Consider the following 18,916-nt stretch of genomic DNA (forward strand, 5'->3'; position numbering starts at 1 on the left):
ACTCGTCCCACTGCATGAGTTTTTTATTAACTCCTGGTGGCAGTGATTTGACAGGAACTGTGGAAAAGTCACCCAGTGGCTCACAACCTTTTTGGCTTGTGATCACTTAAATCAGAGTTTCATGACCCCTCAGGTTTAGCTGGTGACCCTTTGGAGGGTCCCGACCCCTAGGCTGGGAACCACTGAACTAAACTTGGTAACTTTATGTAAATGACGCCATGTCACAAAGGCCTTTTTCAGCAGAACGAGTATTTTCACTTTTCAAACTTAATCATCATTTGTTCATTTTACTTTACTTTTATTTACCGACTGTTTTAAATCCAGGAAAAATAATTTGTTATATGGATCAGAAATAAAGCTGCAACACAGATGTCACATATAAAAACTTGTATATTATTATTTCAGCTCTTTGTCAGTGTTTTTAGAGTCAGCTGTTTTAAAACAAACACACAAACACTTATTTTTCTGAGTTTGAAACATGCACTTTTTTTTTTATCTTTGATCTTTTTATTTTGCTTCATATAATTTCCAGCTTGTTTTTCTTTATGACCCACTCGTTGTTTTAAAGCTCAGCCGACCTGAAATGAACCCGATCAGACACAGAGAAGAAGCGAAGACGCTCACAGCATCAGTCAGCGCTGCACAGTGTCCTGAGTCTGTGGCCATCGATGATGTTAAATGACAGTTTGACAGGTGTGATCCAGTTTCCTGTGAACACAGCAGCTGGACGTTTCACAGAGTCATTCTGATAATGATGAGCTGGTCCAGCTGTGTCACTGTTTGGCTCAAATCTACAGGATTCACTCGTTACAGAGAGAGAAGGAAATAAAATCCTTGGTGTTTTTATGTTTCTTGTTTTTAAAGGCTGCAGTTACACAAACATCTGGAGGCGATAACAGATTCACTGACGACCCTCTGAGCGACACCAGTCTCACTGAGGTTCAGCACGTCAGCGTGTTGCATAGTTAATGAAAAGACGACGTCCATCAGTCAGTCCACCACTTTGGTCCAGACCAAAAACATCAGACACTCGTGGTTCCCAGAGGACGAGTCCATGAGGTTCATGTTTGTGGATCTGAGGGAAATCAGCAACTATGAGATGGGTTATGATGAAATTTGGCTCAGACGTTCATGATCCTGCTCCAGGTTTCACTGTACCACTGTGCGATGGTACTTCAGCTGAGTGTGGTCACAAACCCTCCAAAGGCTTGGTCTAAAGGGAAGCTGGTCGTATGAGGAAGAGGAGCTAGACGAGATCAAAGTCACTCTTATGTCTGTACATGAAACATGAGGCTGCAGCCAGTTAGCTTAGCTTAGCATAAAGACTGGAAACAGGGGGAACAGTTAGCCTGGTTCTGTCCAAAGGAAATAAAATCCATCTGTGTTTCCAGCCAATATGCAAATGTTGAATTTTTCCTTTTTATATCTCTTCTTTCTACTTTTCAGTTTTTTCCATATTTTTAATTAATTAATTTTATTTTTATTCAGTTAATTTCATTTGCGTGTTATTTCATTTCGTCCTCTGCAGCCTTCATGCTCAGTCATGTTTTTAACAGAGAAGCAAACCTCCACCCGAAGCTACAGACCAGCTCCTGGTTTTGTGTCTCGGTCACACAGCCGCCTCCTCATTGATCACCTCTGTGTTTGTTTGAATCGATGCAGAGTTTTAAGACAGTGATCGGTCATTGGTCAGTGACAGAGGACAGTTCACAGTGTTCACAGTCATGATCTGTGTCCCAGGTTCAGTCTCCGGTGTGAACGCAGCCTTTACCAGCTGTGAAGCTGAGCTGATCCTCACAGCTGATGCTGATCCTTCTTCCTCAGTATGGACATGTAGGACGGGTGCTCCACGTAGCTGTAATTTATTACGCCTCCTTCATCCTCATAGTCTATATCGTCCTCCTCGATATCGTCAATATCGTCATCGTCCAGACACCGGCTGTCCCCGTCCGATCCCTCCTCCTCGTCCTCATCGTCCTCCTCCGGCGTGTTCTCACAGCTCATCCTCATCTTCCTGCGGTTGTTGTTCCTCACTGACGCCTCCAGAGCTTTCTGACGCCGGTAGAAGTGGGAGAACTTATTGAAGATGATGGTGATGGGCAGCGCCACCACCAGGGTGCCGCCCAAAATGCAGCCGCTGGCCGCCAGCTTCCCGGCCACCGTGACGGGCACCACGTCCCCGTAACCGACCGTGGTCATGCTGACCGTCCCCCACCACCAGCAGGCTGGGATGGTGTCCAGACCCACGTCCTGCAAGAAGACACCTTATATTTATGTGGTTACATATTTCAAATGAGGTTTTTACGCATCAACAAATACAAACCTGTAACAACATTTGACTGAGAAGTAAAACAAAACCCCACTGGCTGAAATAAGATCCAAAAAGTGTTCAAATAAAACGTTATGTTAAAGTACAGAGCGAGAGTCTACGTGAGGCCTCAGCAGCCAAACATCACTCAGGTTTTACCTCCTCATATTCAGCAGTGTAGGCGATACCGGAGAACACGGACACTCCCACAGCCAGGTACAGCAGCAGGATGCCGACCTCACGATAACTGTGCTGCAGAAACAAGACGGAGGATGAATGAAATCATAGACAGGCACTGACAGTTAGCTCTTTGCTAAAGCATCGGCTGGGCTAGGCGGCTACATCCAGAGGCCTCCGGCTGCCACCAGCGGTTGCTGCAGTGTCCGTGTTTGTTTGCCAATGTTCGGATAGGTTTTTGTGACAGTATGGCTTGTTGTAGTGTAGACTGTACTAACCGACCGTCGAAGGAGTCTGTGTTGCAGATTTTTCGGTAAGTAAATTTCTCACTGTTTTACCTGGATGTTTGCGCTAATTAGCATGTATTAGCATATTTTGCCGCTGGCTTATGACTTAACTCGCTGCTGATACAGGACCGGAGCAGCTAATGTTAGGAACGCTGCTGCGGTGTGTTCCGTGCTCTCAGAGTCCGTTTGTTGCGGGAATACTAGGCTACAATTTTATTTCGTCTCATTTTTCTGTTTAAAAAGTCCGACATTGCATGGACAGAGCAGCTCCGTCAGTAAGCGGCTGCTGTTGTTTGTGTGCTGCTGTAACTCTAAGTGGATAGTAGGTGGAGGCAGCGGTGAGAGGCGGTAAATATTAAATATTTTAATATATTATTATTAATTTGATGGTTATTAATAATGTTTTAATATACATTATACGTATAACGTTTTAATATATTTTATCAATATGAAATAATAATGATTGTTTCAGTTAAATAATAGGCTAGAAATAAATTTCCCCCCACAACTCCACCAAACCCTGCAGCTCCACCTAAAACCTCTCTATCTGAAACAGTCATGTTCATGTCGCGGTTACACGGGGTCGAGCTAGTCGGGCCGGACTCGGGGACTGTGGTGTGGTGTAGCTGCGTGTAGCTGCCGCTTAGCTTGTTAGCCTAGCTGATTAGCCTTAGGCTAGTTCGGTTGCTCCGAGCTAAGTGGCCGGGTTCTCGGCCGGCTGACCCGTAGAGTAACCTCCTCTCAGCCAAATATGGAAAGTACACTCCCACTAAAATCCAAGATGGCGCAGCTCAAATGCCCATGTTCTGGTCACAAAACCGACTCCCCGAAACCAATGGGTGACGTCACAGGTGCTACGTCCATGTTTTATACAGTCTATGGTTTTACACACAGATAATCTTCATGGTGGAGAGAACAAGCCCATGTTATGATAGATGAGTGTGTAACATGACCTGCTGTACTACTCCCAGATACTTTATATCTCAGGCCAAAGGAAGCAGATGTAATGAGACCCTGCACAGTTGTAGACCACAGTAACTGATTCTGCATCAGATACCACGTCTCTGCTGATGTAACTGATTCATGTCACATGGGACAGTACAGAAGAATGACATTAGACGAAACGACGGTTCACTGGTTTCAAGTAAGACGTCAAAGTTAAAGTGAAACAGGACTTGAAATGTAAATGTGTAATTAGACCAAAAAACTTGAACCTGTGATCACTGATTTTTTCATGACTTTGAAGCAGCAGAAACAAGCTGTGAACACAGCATCAATATATAACTTTGAAGTCTCTATGGTGAAATCTATGTTCTCTAACTCTATGTTCTCAGGCTCGTATTTACACAACCAGCAGTTACAGTAACATGATCATTCATTTAAAGTGGTGTTTCTGTTCACATTCTCTCTCTTTTAGCTCTAGTTCTGGTCTCCACCAGCTCCTGCGGGAAATATCAGGCTCTGTAGTTATAAATGCTGCACTATGTTCAGCAGCTGCTCTCTGACCGAGTCTGTCTGCTGTTTGATGCTGAGCAGGTGGAGGACAGAGGCTTTTTACAGATGTTTCTCTGAAAACATCTGGCTGCTGCGACACGACCCTGTGAGAGCTGAGAGAGTGAAGCTGAGCAGCAAAGCTGTGTCCATCAGTAGCTCTGTGGAGCTATTTCTTATGACTCCGCCCGTGTTTTGCTTTTATCCTGATTCACATCCTGCCACCGGCTTCATGAATGTTTCACGAGAAAGGAAATACATCCAACACTGTCAGACCTCGAGGATTCACACGGTTTAAACAGAACATCTTTGAGAGAAACGAGGAAATGAGGAATTTTCCAGCGTTAAATGTGTTAAACTTCTCAGCTCAGACCTTCATCTGCTCACAATCCATCAACCTTCATCCGAGGCGGCCACAGAAAGGTCAGCACATCAAAATGTCACGAGCAGAACAGAAATCAGTCGCATTGTTTTTCCTTCAGAGGTTTGAGTCAGAAAGTCGACTGAGACGTTTGTGTCTGTAGGTGGAGACAGAACCGACTCACCCGAAGCGTCGCGCCCAGAGACCGCAGCCCCGTCGAGTGTCGGGCCAACTTCAGAACTCTGAAGATCCTCATCAACCTGAACACCTGAGGTGAGAGAGCGATGCATTTCAATCCAGCTTCCTCAGAATCTGATTTAATATGAGCCTGTTAAACTGTTTGTAAAATGGTTTAGTCGTGAGAATCACAGGATAATGGATCAGGAAACTTCCTGAGATTCTCTTGAGAACAAATCTGATCAGATCACAGCCTCAGTCTTATTTTATTAGAGTGTTAAGCTCTAATAAAAAGTTTCAGAAGGAGTTTTTCCCTCTCACTTTACTTTCAGTTCTGTGAGTATTTCACACCATCTCTGTCGAATGAACGAGTCACAGCTACAGGAGAAAAAAACCTTTAGCTTTGGCCAATGCTCGTACTCTAATTCTGTTTGAAAGATTATTTTAAATTCCTCCACCTGTATGAGTCGTCCCAGGTCTCCCAGCTCAGACTCAGATCCCACAGTCATGTCAAAGATCAGGGTGATGTAGATGGGAACCACAGACGCCATGTCGATGATGTTCAGAGGGTGATGGAAGAACTTCCTCCTGTTCGGTGCAAGCAGCAGTCGCGTCACCACCTCACAGACGGAGAGAACAAATACTCAAGGTTTGTTTTTCAGCTGTGAGTGTGTTCTGGTTTCGTTGACGTGTTTGCACGCTTCACCGCTTCGTTTTTATCGCCTCACCTCGAAGGTGAACCAGCAGGTGCAGAACGCCTCCACAGCCTGCATGGTCGGGTCCTCGATCAGCTTCCCCTCAGAGTCAAACGTCTTAAAGAGAGCAGGACGAAGGTCAGTGATCACAGCTACGCGTGTTTTCAGTGATACATTTAGTTTGTAATCTAATGAAAATGAGTCCATATGATGTTTTCTGCCTTCGCGATCTTTCCAGCTCTCTGTACCAACCTGATACTCTGGGATGCTGTTGATGCACATGGTGGCGATGGATGTGAGCACCACTCCGATGGAGAGCAGGCTGAAGAGCTTGCTGGGGATGGAGTATCCTGGGTTCTCCAGCGTCAGCCACAGACACTTCCTGATGTTCCCGTAACGCACTTCCTGGAAGTGCTGCATGTCTCTGAGAACAGACGAGTTAACGATTGGCAGAACGAAGGAGAGATGAACGGACGTGAGTCTGAGTCCTTTACAGGGCTCTGCAGGCGTTTACCTGTTTAGGTCAGATATCTCGTCCACAGACGTGTCTATGCTGCTGACGTCGCTCTCGTCGTCCCAGCTGCGATGACGGCTGCTCTCCAGCTTGCGGTCGTGGTAACGGTAGCTGCAGCAGCTGTCCAGGAAGAACTCATTGATGCCCCAGTACTCAATCTCCTGACTGCGGGAAACAATTTAGGAAAATGTTCATGTTGATTCTCTTTAAACGAGACTCACTGAGACACTTTGTCAGAAACACAGCAGAAGAGCAGACAAAGACAGACGGACCTGAAGGAGAAGACGCACAGCTCCTCCATGATGTGAAGTTTGCCGGTCTGGTAGAAGTGGAGGACGTATGGGAACAGGCCGGGATTCCTATCAAAATAAAACTCCTTCTGCTGCACGTCATAGTCGTCGCACACCTACAGGAAGGAAGAAGAGAGGAGGGAAGGGCAGAGGAAAGGAAAGAAGGCAGGACAGAAGGGGGGGAGGATGGAAATTATTTGTAAAATAAATGAAAGAAGAAAAAAATATTTAGGGAGGAAGAAGAAAGGAGTCACAGGAGGGAAAGAAGTGAACATTTTATACTGTTAAATTATAAATTATGGCGTCCATCATCCATCACCTGTCAATCCGTCCTTTGACCCCACCCCCCCCACAGTCAGCCGGCCCACCTGCAGTATGTCTTCCTCTGAGTCACATGCCAGCAGTTTTCCCAGTCTGGTGTCTGGGAATTTCTTCAGCGTGCTGGAACACAGGCTCCTCTTCAGGCCTCCGACGTTCACGTGGACGAGGCCCTCGTCAGAGTCCTGGTGGACCCAGCTGGGCAGACTCTCCTTCACCATGGTTGTCTATTCAGAGATGAGTGGAAGGTAAAGGTAACACAGACAAAGCAATACCAGACATGTTCATATTAACTGAAAAACACAGTGCGTTGGCTGAGAGTCAAACAGTTTTTACTGGACTTCAGATGTTCACAGACTAAAAATAAACTCACAAACTAAACTCATAAACTCACATACTGTATGATTTACACTCGAACAATAACCGTGGTCGCGAGCAACTTGTCTCCATGTGATCACATCAAGGAAAAAAACACATAGACGCAGCCAAAACAGAAACGAACTCCCACTCATGCTCATCTACTGTACTCCCAGTGCAAACACCCACAGTGCACACACTTTCACAATAAAACCGACACTTTGGAATCACTCAGCCGATGAATAAAAGTTCACACCAAACTTTAAAGCTGCAGGGAGATTTTCATACATCGGAAAGTATCGTGTGAAAGTTCATGGTCGCCCTCAGATGTTCCCTCTGTTTCCTAAAATATGTTTTACAGCACAATGTTAATGTAACTGCCAGGAAACATAATTGAATCCAGTTCAGTTGGCAAATGCTTCTTTAATATTGCTTAGCAACAAGTGAAGTTTCAGGGAATGCAGATGATATCTGGACCATCTCTGATCTGAGTGATGCCTCCTGCTGAAAGGATCCAGACCAGCTGATCCACATGTAGCTCGCTCCGACAGGACAGAGGAGGTCCATCCGTTTACAGGCAGCACTAAGTGCCTGGCTTCAGGTAAAGTGTAGCTATAATGTAATGTGATAATGTTATATAGTCTCTAATTGCGTGGTGTAGGAAATGGCCTGAGGAATCACAGACAGGTGTTAACCTAATGTGGACTTAATGGTGTTTTAACCAGAGCAGCCTGACTTCATCTCTCTCTCTGTGTCTTTCAGTCTCTTCCTGCTGATATTTAATCAGGTTCCTCTCTCTCTCTCTCTCTCTCTCTCTCTCTCCAGCTGGGTGATTTGTGGTCAGATGAACGGGATGCAGCCGAAATCTGTCTTCATCTGTCAGCAGCATGTTTGTGTGAATCTGGAGGAGGGTGTGTATGTGGGGAGCATGTTAGCATTTACAAATATCAGTGGTGGAAATTAACCAAGTCAATTACTCAAGTATTCAGTACCATAATGCTACTTTACTTAAACCCACAGTTAGCTAAGTCTTTGGTCTCCACCAGCTCCTGAGGGAAACATCTGGCACTGAAAAGTGGAAAATTGTCCATCTTCAATTTTACAAAGAGTATTTCTCTGACATCCTGTTTGTGGAATTCAGTACGTCCCCATTTGAAATTGATAAAAAACAACTTGGACTTGCTTCTGTTTTAGTTATCATTTTAATTTGGACGTTGGTTCCCAGCCGTTATTAGATGAAGACTCAAACTTCTGCAGAGCCAAAGGGATTTAGACGATGCAGGTTTATCAGAAGGTGGATTATATGTCTGTGTACGTGCTGACTGGTAAAGCTACAGTACAGGGTTTAATCACTGTAGTGTCTGTGTGGAGTTATATGCTGAGTGAGTCTTCATACAGTGTTTGCAGTTTCATGAGGCACATGCAGGTCCTGGGCAGAGGGGGGACATCACACACATTTACTGCTGCATTACATTATAATGCAGCAATAACAGGGAATAACCTTCTAGGGAAAAAAGCAGAATGAACAAGGAACAAAACCATGTTTACGTTACAAAATAATCTAAGCCTAAAGGTTGGCTTATTAGCTGTCAGAGCTTTCAGCCACATCCCATGATCTTCATGTCTTCTGGAAGCAGCTCGGTTCACCTTTGAGCTGAGATCATGTTTTTATACCAAAGAATAAACGTGTTTGTTTAGGATGAAAAATGAGTTTAGTCTTTAATCTGGACTCAGCTCCGATCTGAGCCTGAAGTCTCCACTCACAGTCTCATACAGTGATTTCTTTCCTATTATATATACTTATATACAAACTGAGAATCTTTGCTTTAAAAACAGATTGTAAATCTGAATATGTTGAATATAACATATTAATATATATTTATCTTAGTGTAGTTCCACAGTGTGATCTGTGGTGGTAATGTTGCTGTGGACCTGCTGCACAGTGACTTGTATATTAATGTGAATAATATTAAATTATGAGTTTTATAAGAAAATGGAAACGACAGTAAATGGCAGCGGCTCTCTGTGTGTAATGACACGAAGGGCCCACGCTGAGACCTCAGGGGAGCTGGTGCACATTCAGAAATAAAGCTCATCTATAATTCAACACAAGGAAGCGCAGCGGCGTGAAATCACAGCGGCGGAAAAATACACCTGCGATAACAAACTCCAGTAAACACGTTCAGGCAACGAGTCACGGCAAAGGCGAGTGTAGGTCAAGTGTCAGAGCAGCAGCTGATGGAATGAATCACTAAATCAAAGATAAAGTGTTTAGATTTCCAGCGTTACCATGACGATAAGTATTCTATCTGTTCTGATACTCACGTGTGAGTTTTGTCACGACGCTCCTTCATCACCGGATCTTCCTCCTCCTCACGGGTCACTCTCACCCCATGATGCGCCGATAAGTTTCAGACTTTCGTGGCTGAAATGGTCCAAAGTGAGAAAAGACGACGAGCTTCTTCTGCTGGAAACTTCAGGGGCGAGCCTTCCGTCTGTCTGTGGCCGGAAACTGCAGGGGACAGACGGCGGAGTCCGCCGCGGGCGCGCAGGTCTCCTCCATCTGAACCACCGTTTGCCCGTCTCTCGCTGAGACAGTCTTCGGCTTTTTCCGTCACATTCCGGAACACGATCGCATCTCCGATCGAGAAATACCTTTAATACACTGCGCGTGCACTGAGTTGGTTTTATGATGCGTTTGCGGCGCTCGGAGAGTTTCCGTCCTCACCGGGACGAAGTCCGCTGCGGTCAGTGCGGAGTTTAAAGTGGCCTTTTGGTTCATTTAATTTCCTGTGGCATCACTGTGATGCGCTGTCTCGCCACTGGGATTTTAGGAGTGTGTGCATTAGTGGTCCGTAATGAAATTTTGGGAAGTCTCAGGTGTCATTTAATGAACTCATTATTTTTTAATGACTGTAATAAGCCTCTAATGTCCTCAGAGACGTTTTGCATTGCAAGCAAAAGCTTTAAGTTTCCCACAAAGTTGTGCAGCTGACTCTTCACTTTTCCTCATCACAGAGTCAAACAACAGAATCCAGGACATTTTAAACAAGCTGTTTAAGGTTTCTGTTGATTTCAGAAAATAAAAGAAGATGAGTTTATTTTGTGTTTGTTTTTATTTATTTCTGTGACCAACTTTAATTTGGTGAGGATACAGAAATGTAATACAAATGAATAGCTGCAAACAGTAATAAAATAAAATAAAATAAAAACAACCCACCCCCCAAAAAAGATGAAATGTGTCAGCATATCTGTCTTAGGTCTTCACAGTGTTATAAAAATTCCTTTACCCACCCTTTGAGCCCTTTGTGCCCCTCACCTGTACCCAGAAAAAAAGTGTTGTTTTTTGTATTTGTTTGTTAAACATTAATATAAACCACAAAATGTGAGGAAAGTTTGAAAAGAAAACATAACTGTCCTGACCAGCAGCAACTGTTAATGTTTCATAATGCAAAGCTTCACATTTCACAGACATGTCTGTGATGGTGGATCCATCTAGTGGCCAAAATGTGGTTTTACATCTCAGTGTGGACGCGTGGGCCTTTTCTCTTCCTCACCAGCTTTAATAGGTTTAGAATCATTTGAAGGTAAAGAACTGAAACAGTCAATCAAAAATTACAAAAATAACAATCAAAAATTATTGCTAAAGCAGCTGAAGTTTATTTTTTTTTTAACCCAAATGTAGCCTTTATCCCTTGTCAGTAATATTTTAGTCATCAAACATTAAAAATAAAAATCAAACATTCATTTCATTCATTGTAGATCATGGACCAAAACATACAAATTAAAGATGAAGTTTCTGAAGGCCATTCACTGTGGTACCTGTCCTTCTCCGTGGTCCCACCGCATTCAGCTTCTTTTCTTTTTTATTACAGAAGAAGTGCAACCTGATGTGGCTGCTGAACTTCTTGTCTCTGACGCCGTAGATGAGCGGACTGAGCAGACGTGGAAGCACATTGGTAAACAGAAAGACGCTGAAGAGGATTTTGGTGCGGTCATGGGGCCAAGTGGTGAGTAACACTATGTTGATGAGGGGAGCCAAGAACGACAACATGCAGATGAGGAGCTGGACTCCGTGCAGCAGGATGGTGTTGCGGGCGTTTCTGGCCGAGGCCTGGTCAGAACCAGAAACCGCCCGGGCAGCGAAGAGGACCTTCAGGTAGGTGAAGATCAAGGTCAGGAAGACAAAGGAAAACAGAAGGACCTGATGGGGACACGTGAAGACACAAAACCACGGTCAGCTCAACATTGTAACACCCATCTTTACACTGATGATAACATGTTGTATGTCATCATCGTGACCTGTCTGTGCTCTGAGGTGAGATCTAATGGATATGGTTCAGAATTATGGATTATGTGGAGTTCATTATCTATGAAACTGAACCATGTCCTCCCACTGTATTAATCTAAGTGATTTCAGTTTTACTTATATATTTTAATAACATTTGTGGCCGTTTTAATTAGTGTGTTTGACTGTTTTGTGTAAATAAATTGTCCTGATGTAGATCTATAACTTGTGAACGGGTCTCTCTTGTGAAAGAGAACTTCATCTGAATAAATAAACTGAACTGATAACGATCAATACCTCACCTGGACAACCAGGCTTTGAGCTTTGTGGTGCACCGTGTTGTAGATGTAGGAAGGGTAACAGATGACTGTCCTGGAGAAGACAGAGAGGGGCTGAGTGGTGAGGAGGATGATGATGTCTGTGAGGGCGGGGATGAAGGAGATGCCCCAGATCAGTGCAATCAGAGCATAGGCTCTCTGCACCGTGCACATCTGGACGTGATGAAGAGGTCTGCAAACAGCGATGTAACGCTCGACTGCCATGCCGGCCAGGTTCAGAGGGCTGTTCCTGGATGAAGACGGAGAGAAAGCTGTGTGATAATGATTTGTTAGCTCCTGAGGGACTGTTACTTCACCTGTCTCCACCAGTTCCTGGTCTGGTGACCTCCTCTACTCGCTGGGACATAAATCTAACGCACCTTCCGTGGTGAAGGCGGGCTATTTAAAGAGCCGGAGCCCCGCCCTCCGGTTTGGTCCACTGTGCTCACACTGAAGCTCTGCGGGAAACACCTGGTGGCGTCTCTGCTGCTAACAAGGTATGATTTCATTTAAAAAACATCCCGCCAAAAGTCTCGGCCTGAAAAGGTGAAAAGACTTTCACCTGTTTCACCTGTTCGTCAGCCGCTTGTTTCAGTTAGCCGTTTATCATGCCCTACAGAGCGGCTAACTGAAACAGGAGGGAAACACTACACCTGAACCTAATTACCCCCTTCCAGGTGAGTTTCCCGCGCAAACCGGCTGTTTTTTTTCCCAAAGTACGCCACTTAGCAGTAGCGTATTTAAACCGTACAGTTTCATTGGTAGGCTGTTGTAAAGAGTCTGAGTTTGGTAAAATGTGTGTGTCGAAGGGTGATGAGCTTTTCTGTCCGTGAAGTGAAAACTCATTCAGTTTGGGATGTGTGTGCTTTGTAGAACTGTTTCTGGTGTGTTCAGGCTACCCGGTGTTTGTGTGTGAATTTGAACACTCATTTGTTCCGCTGTGGGAAAAAAAGTTTGTTTTGACAAAAAACCTTCATAACAAACAGTCCATTGTTTCTGCAGAGCCTCTGTGAGCCTGCTGAGGTCACTGGCTGTTTGTATTTACTGCTGGTTTCTGCTCACAGGCTGCTGGTTCATATGGTTCATTTAGTTGCGTTAGTTTTACATTACTGCTGTGGCCGAGCTCACGTCTCGCTTGGTTGTTTGTCAGGTGTGTTAATGATGCTTTCATGCTGCTAATTTCAGTTGTGGTGGAAAAAAAAATCAAATGTAATAAAAGTACTTTTCAACAATATTTAGACTAAAAGTAGAGTTGGGCGGTAATAAGGTAATAACCGCGGGGTCTTAAACATAGCAACGGTATCAGTTTCAATGCCGTCAGTAAAAAAATGCAATGCATTGATTTAGGAGATAAGGATTAAATATTAAATATTTTTTATTTAATGCTTTGTGTGGTTGAATTTTCACTTTTAGTTTAGTATAATGTGTTTTACTTTTGGAGACGTTTGATAAAGTTTATGAACGTGACGTCATTACGTGACAGCGCGCGCGCGCGAGAGAGAGAGAGAGAGAGAGAGAGAGAGAGAGAGAGAGAGAGAGAGAGAGAGAGAGAGAGAGATGGCTGGTCGCACAGGTGAGCTGGTCCCTAAGAAGAACAGACCTCTGCAGTTTGGCAGTGTTACAGGTCACAGGCCACAGTTTGCTGACACCGTCTGAGCCTCACGTTCATCATTTTTCATTCAGGGTTTCCACTAGAAAAACTCGGCACCGGACAACGTGACCGGCAGGTTTTCAATTTACCGGACAGATGTTTTTATTAAATGTTTGTATTAAATGTTTGTATTATCTGAATTTACTGAGCTTAAAATTATCAATGATATGCATGTGGTAATGATACATGCGGCGCTGTTTGGATGCGGCTCTGCAGAGAGAAACCTCTCTGTGCTGGCGCACTGGAGACGGGGTCACGCAGACTGTCTGGGCCAGTTTAGCTCACTCAGGGTAGATGAAATATCTCTAATGAGAAATTCGCTGTTGAGAAGTTCAAGCCTCCGTGATAAAAAGCGATGGCGTCTTGTTGCTGTGGCATCTGAGCGGGGCTGTAGCTGCAGACTTGTCCTCACTTGTAATGTCTTTGATCCAAAATTCAAATTATACTTGTAGGGAATATTTTCACCTGACATTTTGACCGGCGGGGTTAGAAAATACCGTTTTAACGGAAACCCAGGTCACGGTAATAACGTATACGGATAAAATGTGGAGGAGGTTTGACGGTATGAAAAGTTGGATGAAACTGAACCTGAAAATATTCCGTACAAGTACAATTCTCAGCAGCATGCGAATTTCTCATTAGAGATTTCAGCCAAAACTGGCCTGCGTGACCCCGTCTCCAGTGCGCCAGCACAGAGAGGTTTCTCTCTGCAGAGCCGCATCCAAACAGCGCCTATGGGATGATGCGCATTGTAAGTTGCAGAGAGACACTGAACACTTTGATTTTAATTCAGCTGCTGTAGCCTGTAGACAATTCACTGCTGCAAAAAAGCATTAAAAAGCCTGAAACATGTCAAGGGATCTTTTTCAGTTTGTTAATATATTTTTTATTGCATATATAGGCTGTTTGAAAACAGCCTATATTTCAAGTTAACAGCACGCCGCGTTATTAAAATGGTCTGAGCCAGTCCACGTGTTTTTAGTTTGCAAGTTGTTTTATCTGAGAATACTTTCTTTATATTCATGTTCACAGAGCGCAGCTTTGTGCAGTCTTTATTTTAGAGGTTGTGGGAGTCAGTTGACGGCGCTTATTTTATCTGATACAGCCTGTACTTTTTAGTAAAAAGATTCTAAACTGACATGCTTTGATATCATTCTCATATATCCTGCATATCATTTATCATTTTAAGCTCAGTAAATTCAGATAATACAAACATTTAATAAAAACATCTCTCCGGTAAATTGAAAACCTGCCGGTCACGTTGTCCGGTGGCCTGTAACCTATAACGCTGCCAAACTGGCAACTTTATCAAACGTCGCCAAAAGTAAAACTGAAAATTCAACCACACAAGACATTAAATAAATTATGTTTCATATTTAATCCTTATATCCTATATCTGTGTATTGTATTTTTTTACTGACGTTATTGAAACTGATACCGTTGCTGTTTTTAAGACCCCGCGGTTTAACTTATTACCTTATTACCGCAGCTCTACTGTTCATGTATATATGAATATTTGGTTTGTTGATCGGTGTGCCTGAATAATTGACTGCCTGACTGCTTCACTGATTCCAGCCTGCAGTGACAGTCTGCTGCTCTGGAAACAATTTTCTTGTTCGTTTTTTGTTTTGTTATACTTGTGCTGAAAGTTAGGAACAAAGTTAAAAAAAACACACACACACACACACACAATATTGTTCATCCAGCTGGTTAGAAGAATAATCTGGAAATACTTAGAGATCAGCAGGAAGTTTTGTTTACAGAAATTCAGTTTGTCAAAGGTCGCTGGGTTTTTGTTTTACAGAAAAACAGATTTTGGGCTCTGTGACTCAGATGTAAAAACACTGACACTGGCCACAAACAGGGGCTAGTGTTCTCCAAACATTATAGTTTGTTGTGTTATTAACTATCTGATTAATCTGATCGATAACTGATAGATCTTGGTGGTTCACTCCTCGTATTCACATTTCCTCCTTCAAAGCTCTGCTTGTTTGCTCTTATTTTCAGAGCCTACCGAGAGAAAATTCCAGTTTGAGAAAAACCTGACAGAAGTGCACAAACACTTTGTCCTGGAATACAAACACACACCTACTTGTTGGTCGTGACTAAGATGAGCAGCATGATGCAGCAGGGAGCGAAGGTCAGGGGAACGGTGTAGGTAATGATCTGCAGCGCCACAGAAACTGTCAGCATAATCATGTCATTGATCACCAGGTGGATGTACAGCACGTACCTGCAGCAGTTAGGACGGGACGTGAGGTGCAGACAGAGGACAGACAGAGCTAATCAGACTTTGGCCTCTTCAGCTGATCGAAATATTAAATCTCATCAGTTTTATTTTTTGTATTTGAAAGAAAAGAAGCAAATCACACGTGGTCCTCACTCACCTGGGGTCCCGCTGGAAGGCTTCGCTCCTGAAGTAGGTGTAGACAAAAGCTCCGTTGATGCAGTTGATGATAAAACCAAAAGCAAAGGTGATGAAGTTCTTTGAGAAAGCACTGTTCAGGCTGTCCATAGCTCTGGTTGAGTTCATGTTCGCTTCTGTGGGAGCTGGAAACACAATCTGTCTAGAATCTCATTGTTTAGTCAGATTTAATAAATAACCTGGAATACATATTTTCCTCTTAGGCTGTTTCTTGCTCTGCTGGAAACAGTCAACATAAAAAGTTTTTCAAAGACTGGGTGTCTAATTTAATCATCTGAGTAAGAGAAAGGATGTAAAATATAAGAACCAGGATGATTTTAAAGAATGATGATGAAAAAAATATGAGCAAATATTAAATCTAACAATGGTTCTTTTATATTTCTATTGGTGAGATGTTAACTTGAACACAGAATAATTCTTCTGCTACTTTAACGCAGTCACTGACTTTTTAAGATAAAGTAAAAATAATCAAACTCACTTCAACACAAGACTTTCCTGTGTCGAGGTCTGATCATCTGTCTGTGAACACTGAGACGAACAGGAAGAGGCAGAGTTTTATAGATTTCAGTGCTAATAATGCAGTGACATGAGATTATTGTGTAGAGATGGGGGGGGGGGGGGGGGGGGGGGGGGGGGGGGCGTTGTGATGTAAGTGTTTGAATTAACAAAAATAACCTTTATTGTCATAAGCAGCTGATCACAGATCAGATGTTTACCACCTTCCTGTTCCTCCAGCTCCCTGTATCATGACATGTGCTGTGCACTAATGATTTCTAATACTGTGGAAATGTAAACATACCAAATACATGACTTGTGTCTGAGTATGAAGGGGGCTTTATACGGAAGCTTAGCGGTAAGATGAAAACATCACAGTTCGCATCATGCTTTGTTTAATGGTCTTTATTTGTCTGGGTTCCAAACAAATTGAGATTCGTACCAGGAGTTTATCCCCTGGTAGGAATCAGCCATGTGTCCTGATCTCAGCACAGAGCTGAGATTATTTAAAGGTTCATTTACAGGAAGCTGAGCGTAAACAGTTTTATTCTGAAACAGTTTTCATTTCCAACGAGCGACTCAAATCCTCCCGGACTGAACCCGGAGCTCACACAGACTGACTGTCAGGTGAACTTCAGGTAGCCTGATGCAAGTTCACTTTCAGTAACACCGGCCTGACCCGTATCATACTGCGGCACCGACAAGCCAGGTACCGGGTCCAGTACTTCCTGAACTGCTCGTCCCGAAAGCCGTAGATGACGGGGCTCAGAAAACGGGGGATGATGTAGACGAGCAGGAAGAAGATGTAACGGATCTCCAGACTCAGGTGTGGGAAGAGAGAGATGAGAGCAGCCTGAAGGGAGGGAACCACAAAGGCGAGCATGCACAGCAGCAGCTGAAACACAAGAGTGTGGGAAAACCTGAGTAAACTTTAACGTGTCCTAACGATTGAGCTTCCAGTCAGTCCCATCCGTAATCATATTTCAATTTTCTCAAACTGAAAAACACCTGTTAAATCAATTAATCAGACAGAAAACTGATCAGTCGTCATTTTGGTCAGACGAACCGAGACACCTGAAGGCCTCGCCTCACCGCAGCTTTCTGACACTTTCTGAGTCTCAGTTTCACTCCGTTAATTTGTAAAAGCAGTTCTGACCTGGATGAATATTTTTGCCTGTACATGATGAATTTTATGTGTAAAAATGCATAAAAACGTTTTTATTTTTCTGATGTTATTCTCAATTTCTGCCCTTCTGGTTGTCACGTGTCCATATTCTCTGTCTCAGTAGGTTTTTATTATGGTGGACGTTTTGCCTTGTTCTACACAGATGTGAGTGATTACATAAATAATGTCTGTGTTCCTTTCAGGTGTGGCCCTGGGTCTGTAGGTGCTGCGTTGCCTCTCAGCTCTCGGAGGGACAGCCGCTCACCGCTCTTCCTCCTGTGATACCCACCTGCACCCCGTGCAGCAGCACCGTGTTCCTGGCTCTCTTCACTGAGGCCAGGCCCGTCGAGGCCGCTCGTGCTGTCAGCATGATCTTGCAGTAGGTGTAGAGCAGCGTCAGCGCCACGAAGGACAGGTACGTCCCATCAAACACGCAGTTCTTGTAGTAGATGGACCGGTCGCGAAACAGAAGCGAGTGGTCGCAAAAAATGGTGGTGTGGAAGAAACTCGGGGGCTCCTTGACGATGGTGATGAGGAGGTCGGTGATGGGCGGGGTGGCTGTGAGGATGAGGATGATGCAGATGAGGAGGAGGGTGCGAGGGACGGTGCACATCTGGCTGTAGTGCAGGGGGAAGCAGATGGAGATGTAGCGCTCCAGGGCCATGCCGGCCAGGATGAGAGGGGTGGAGCGGGTGGTGAGGACGGCTGTCATGATCTGGGGGACACACAGTGGAGGAGCTGAAGGAGTCAAGGAGCAGCAGAGGAGTAGAGCTTTGTTTGTGAGAGGTGTACATCTGTGTTCAACAGGGTTTACTAATATTTATTAATGTTAAAAAATTAGATTAAGATTTAAGGCTGCATTTAAAAGGATTGTGCCTTGTGTTTATAACCATCAGTCCTGTGAGCAAAGTTTGGAGAATCAACTTTTCTGAATTACCACATATTGATATGTGGCTCCTGTTCGCACATGACCTGGTTTATCAGAAAGCATCTGGTTTAAAGGTGATGTTGTAAGGACTCACCAGCAGGCAGCAGACAGAGGCGTGGATCTTCCTGAAGATGTAGCTGACCACGTACAGAGCTGTAACGAGGGTCAGCTGCAGAGCGTCGTTGATCACCATGGAGATGAACATGATGTAGCGGGGGTTGTCATAGAAGAGGCTGGGGTCAGAGACGGACACGTGTGTGAGCACGGTGTGATCAAAGGTTACAGGCTGCAGCTTAGATTAGAAGGTGGAACGAGGGTGTGGACTAATCGATTAATCAGTGAATCAGCTAATTTGGTCCGGGGTCACAGTTCAGGTGACCGTGTGTGTCTGTAGTCACCACGTTTTCATGGTCACGGTGTCGGTGCGTACCTGTGCCGCAGGAAGGTGTGCACCATGCTGCTGTTGATGATGCTGAGGGCCAGCCACACCAGCATGGCCACTATGTTCTTGGTCAGAGCATTAGAGAAGCTGTCTTTATTCACATCCACAGCGCCCCCTGTCAGCACAGAGCTGGTATTACTCATCATCAGGCCCAGAGGGCTGGAGGAGGTGGAGTTTTGCATCGCTGACGTCTCCTCCTCACAATCTGAAGAAACACAGAAATGAAATCT

General features: G+C 44.2%; 4 protein-coding genes across 4 annotated transcripts in view; 1 reads left to right on the forward strand and 3 right to left on the reverse strand.

Annotated features, from left to right (window-relative positions):
• LOC121179846 (serine/threonine-protein kinase 4-like) overlaps positions 1-5,876 on the forward strand; it is a 34,732-nt gene extending 28,856 nt beyond the window's left edge. Inside the window, exons 11-13 of the transcript XR_005893892.1 lie at positions 4,746-4,897; positions 5,537-5,634; positions 5,735-5,876. The gene's annotated coding sequence lies outside the window, so the exon portion shown is untranslated. The remainder of the gene's footprint in view (positions 1-4,745; positions 4,898-5,536; positions 5,635-5,734) is intronic.
• si:dkey-43k4.5 (potassium voltage-gated channel subfamily S member 2) lies at positions 1,627-6,839 on the reverse strand. Its single transcript, XM_041034918.1, has 9 exons — positions 6,669-6,839; positions 6,283-6,416; positions 6,011-6,175; positions 5,749-5,920; positions 5,530-5,613; positions 5,260-5,421; positions 4,809-4,892; positions 2,468-2,560; positions 1,627-2,250 (listed from the first exon to the last, which is right to left on the reverse strand). The coding sequence occupies exons 1-9, from the start codon at positions 6,837-6,839 to the stop codon at positions 1,795-1,797; spliced, it is 1,521 nt and encodes a 506-aa protein (XP_040890852.1). The 3' UTR covers positions 1,627-1,794.
• A 3,898-nt stretch (positions 6,840-10,737) lies between these two features.
• Positions 10,738-15,775, reverse strand: LOC121179851 (odorant receptor 131-2-like). Its single transcript, XM_041034933.1, has 4 exons — positions 15,619-15,775; positions 15,324-15,464; positions 11,566-11,830; positions 10,738-11,179 (listed from the first exon to the last, which is right to left on the reverse strand). Exons 1-4 carry the CDS (start codon positions 15,762-15,764, stop codon positions 10,760-10,762), a joined length of 972 nt encoding a protein of 323 aa, XP_040890867.1. The 5' UTR covers positions 15,765-15,775; the 3' UTR covers positions 10,738-10,759.
• A 1,010-nt stretch (positions 15,776-16,785) lies between these two features.
• Positions 16,786-18,775, reverse strand: LOC121179504 (odorant receptor 131-2-like). The gene is made up of 4 exons (XM_041034391.1): positions 18,675-18,775; positions 18,339-18,477; positions 17,606-18,031; positions 16,786-17,046 (listed from the first exon to the last, which is right to left on the reverse strand). Exons 1-4 carry the CDS (start codon positions 18,737-18,739, stop codon positions 16,786-16,788), a joined length of 891 nt encoding a protein of 296 aa, XP_040890325.1. The 5' UTR covers positions 18,740-18,775.
• Between the last annotated feature and the right edge of the window lie 141 nt (positions 18,776-18,916).

Source organism: Toxotes jaculatrix, chromosome 3 (assembly GCF_017976425.1).
Source record: "Toxotes jaculatrix isolate fToxJac2 chromosome 3, fToxJac2.pri, whole genome shotgun sequence".
Lineage (NCBI taxonomy): Eukaryota > Metazoa > Chordata > Actinopteri > Toxotidae > Toxotes > Toxotes jaculatrix.

What these genes read in the sequence shown, in the direction of transcription:
- si:dkey-43k4.5 (XM_041034918.1), bottom strand. Translation starts at nt 6,839, where the DNA reads ATGGTGAAGGAGAGTCTGCCCAGCTGGGTCCACCAGGACTCTGACGAG. An exon ending in GAGATATCTGACCTAAACAG is followed by an intron (nt 5,921 to 6,010) that starts GTAAACGCCTGC and finishes GTCTGTTCTCAG; the next exon opens with AGACATGCAGCACTTCCAGG. An exon ending in CTCTGGGCGCGACGCTTCGG is followed by an intron (nt 2,561 to 4,808) that starts GTGAGTCGGTTC and finishes TTGTTTCTGCAG; the next exon opens with CACAGTTATCGTGAGGTCGG.
- LOC121179851 (XM_041034933.1), bottom strand. Translation starts at nt 15,764, where the DNA reads ATGAACTCAACCAGAGCTATGGACAGCCTGAACAGTGCTTTCTCAAAG. An exon ending in GCCTTCCAGCGGGACCCCAG is followed by an intron (nt 15,465 to 15,618) that starts GTGAGTGAGGAC and finishes TAACTGCTGCAG; the next exon opens with GTACGTGCTGTACATCCACC. An exon ending in ATCTTAGTCACGACCAACAA is followed by an intron (nt 11,831 to 15,323) that starts GTAGGTGTGTGT and finishes GTCTTCATCCAG; the next exon opens with GAACAGCCCTCTGAACCTGG.
- LOC121179504 (XM_041034391.1), bottom strand. Translation starts at nt 18,739, where the DNA reads ATGCTGGTGTGGCTGGCCCTCAGCATCATCAACAGCAGCATGGTGCAC. An exon ending in CCTCTGTCTGCTGCCTGCTG is followed by an intron (nt 18,032 to 18,338) that starts GTGAGTCCTTAC and finishes TGTGTCCCCCAG; the next exon opens with ATCATGACAGCCGTCCTCAC. An exon ending in TGCTGCTGCACGGGGTGCAG is followed by an intron (nt 17,047 to 17,605) that starts GTGGGTATCACA and finishes CTTGTGTTTCAG; the next exon opens with CTGCTGCTGTGCATGCTCGC.